Source organism: Vicia villosa, linkage group LG7 (assembly GCF_029867415.1).
Source record: "Vicia villosa cultivar HV-30 ecotype Madison, WI linkage group LG7, Vvil1.0, whole genome shotgun sequence".
NCBI lineage: Eukaryota > Viridiplantae > Streptophyta > Magnoliopsida > Fabales > Fabaceae > Vicia > Vicia villosa.
In genome coordinates this window covers 75,967,693-75,969,656 of record NC_081186.1, presented here as the reverse complement: position 1 = coordinate 75,969,656, position 1,964 = coordinate 75,967,693, and the positions used below count along the sequence as shown (strand labels likewise).

General features: G+C 34.5%; 1 protein-coding gene across 1 annotated transcript; it reads right to left on the bottom strand.

Annotated features, from left to right (window-relative positions):
• Window positions 1–220: 220 nt before the first annotated feature.
• On the bottom strand, window positions 221–1,417 carry LOC131617493 (HMG-Y-related protein A-like). The gene is made up of 2 exons (XM_058888774.1): window positions 1,229–1,417; window positions 221–962 (listed from the first exon to the last, which is right to left on the bottom strand). Exons 1-2 carry the CDS (start codon window positions 1,277–1,279, stop codon window positions 420–422), a joined length of 594 nt encoding a protein of 197 aa, XP_058744757.1. The 5' UTR covers window positions 1,280–1,417; the 3' UTR covers window positions 221–419.
• Window positions 1,418–1,964: the final 547 nt, after the last annotated feature.

Below are 1,964 nucleotides of genomic sequence, written 5' to 3'. Positions count from 1 at the left end.
AAAAAGGCATTTGTCTATACAAAGTCGTGTGACTATAGACTAGCAGCTAGTTAATCAAAAATGTGACTCCGAGATGGGTTTATCCCAATCCCAATTATATCTATTGGTAATTGGAAATTGCCATTTGGCCCTTCCAATGTTGCATAGCCCTACACTACCACATAGTAATTTGTAATGACTTATTATAAACTGGGGACAATACAAGTCAAAGATCATAATATCAGCCCAAAGTCACTGTCTTCATTGACATTAGAAACACCAACAACCATCTCATAAACTAAACTACCACTACATAAATTTTACAAAGCAATTACATTAACAACACAACACATAACAGTAACAATAAACTAATATAAAACCACACCCACTTCTAGTTCTACACATCATCACTACTCCATCTTCAACATTCCCCCTTCCATCTATGACACACTCACTTGTGTCATCTGAGGCTTCACCTTAGGAGGCCTACCCCTTGGTCTCCCACTCGAAGTAGGAACAGCAGCAACACATGGAACAACAACATCAACATTCACAGCAGCAACACTAACAGGACTTGATGTCTCAACACTAGCCTCCTCAGTTCTTGCAATCTTCTTCGGCCTACCCCTTGGCCTACCACTTCCAGAAGTCTTGGGGGTCTTTGGGGGTGCATTAGGGTCCTTAGGTGGACGACCCCTCGGCCTTGGAGGGGACACAACAGCTGAAGGTGGTGGGGCCAATGGATCCTTCGCCTTTGGAGGCCTACCACGTCCTCTCTTTGGTGGAGCACTTGGATCCGGCCTTGAGTAGTTGTTCTTTGCAAAAACAAGCTCACCGTTGTCTTTCATCTGGTTCAGATGATACGCAAGAACAACTGCATGGCCTTCTGGTAGCTCACCGTAAATTGATTCTATGTGGTTTGATATTGCTGATTTGTTTGATCCATTTGGTTCATTCAGTTCATCAAGAGCCTTCAGTATCAACTACAACAAAACCACATGTAATAAAAACAAATCAATTTTTTTCATACCATGTTGTGAAAATCATGCCAGGATCAAAGAACCCATAAATTTTTCAAAACCCCAAAACAAAAACTAGCTCAAATTTACATTTTGGTGAGAAAAATAAAACAACCCAAGTAAGTAAAAATGGTTAGAACAAATAGATCAATAAAAAAATTTCAACTTTACTAAGAAAATAGTACCAAAAAATAAAAAATAGGAAAATTGATTTTGGGGTTAGTATTTACCTCAGGGTAAGGAGGAAGTGACTGAGGCTTATTAACCTCCTTTGTTGCCATTGAAGCTGCAAAAGAGTGAGGAAAAAAGCTTAAAAATTGAGCTAAAAATTTCTGAGAGAGATTGAAATTTTGTGATGAGAAATGAGATTGTGAGTGATTGATGCAAGGACTAAGATTGAATTTAAAGGGAGATAAATGTATTAAAAGATTGGAAAGAAATTAAATATATTAAAAAAAGTTTCTTCCTCTTTTTCCCAAGCTATATCTTGTGTTTGTCTGAACAAGAGAATGGACGGCTAGGAATCAATAGAATGATGATGATCTAAGGGTTGATATTATATTATGGAGTATTTCACATGGATTGATGACATGGCAAAAATGTGTTAGTTCACAGAAATATTTGGAGGTACCTACTGTTTTTTGTATTCTTTGTTCTTTTGGATGAGGATTTGTGATGTAGACTATCTCAATTTTAAATATTTTTATTTATTTTTAGTTTAAGGTTTTTTTGACTAAAATTTATTGAGAGTTTGAAATTGTACTCATTGTATTTAATTTTAATGGATTTTTTTTATGAATGAAATGAATTATTTGATTTTTTTTAATTGAAAATATATGCTTTTCAAAGTCATGGTTATCAAAATATCATTGAATATGATAAAATAAACAAGAGAAAAATTATTTAAAGATTAAATAAATGAAAAAAATTGATTCTATTCAATAAATGAAAAGAAAATAATAAATA

Bases quoted from the DNA above. Each gene is read 5' to 3' on its own strand.
- LOC131617493 (XM_058888774.1), bottom strand. From the start codon at position 1,279: ATGGCAACAAAGGAGGTTAATAAGCCTCAGTCACTTCCTCCTTACCCT. The intron at 963-1,228 runs GTAAATACTAAC...GTTTTGTTGTAG, and splicing joins CACTTCCTCCTTACCCTGAG to TTGATACTGAAGGCTCTTGA.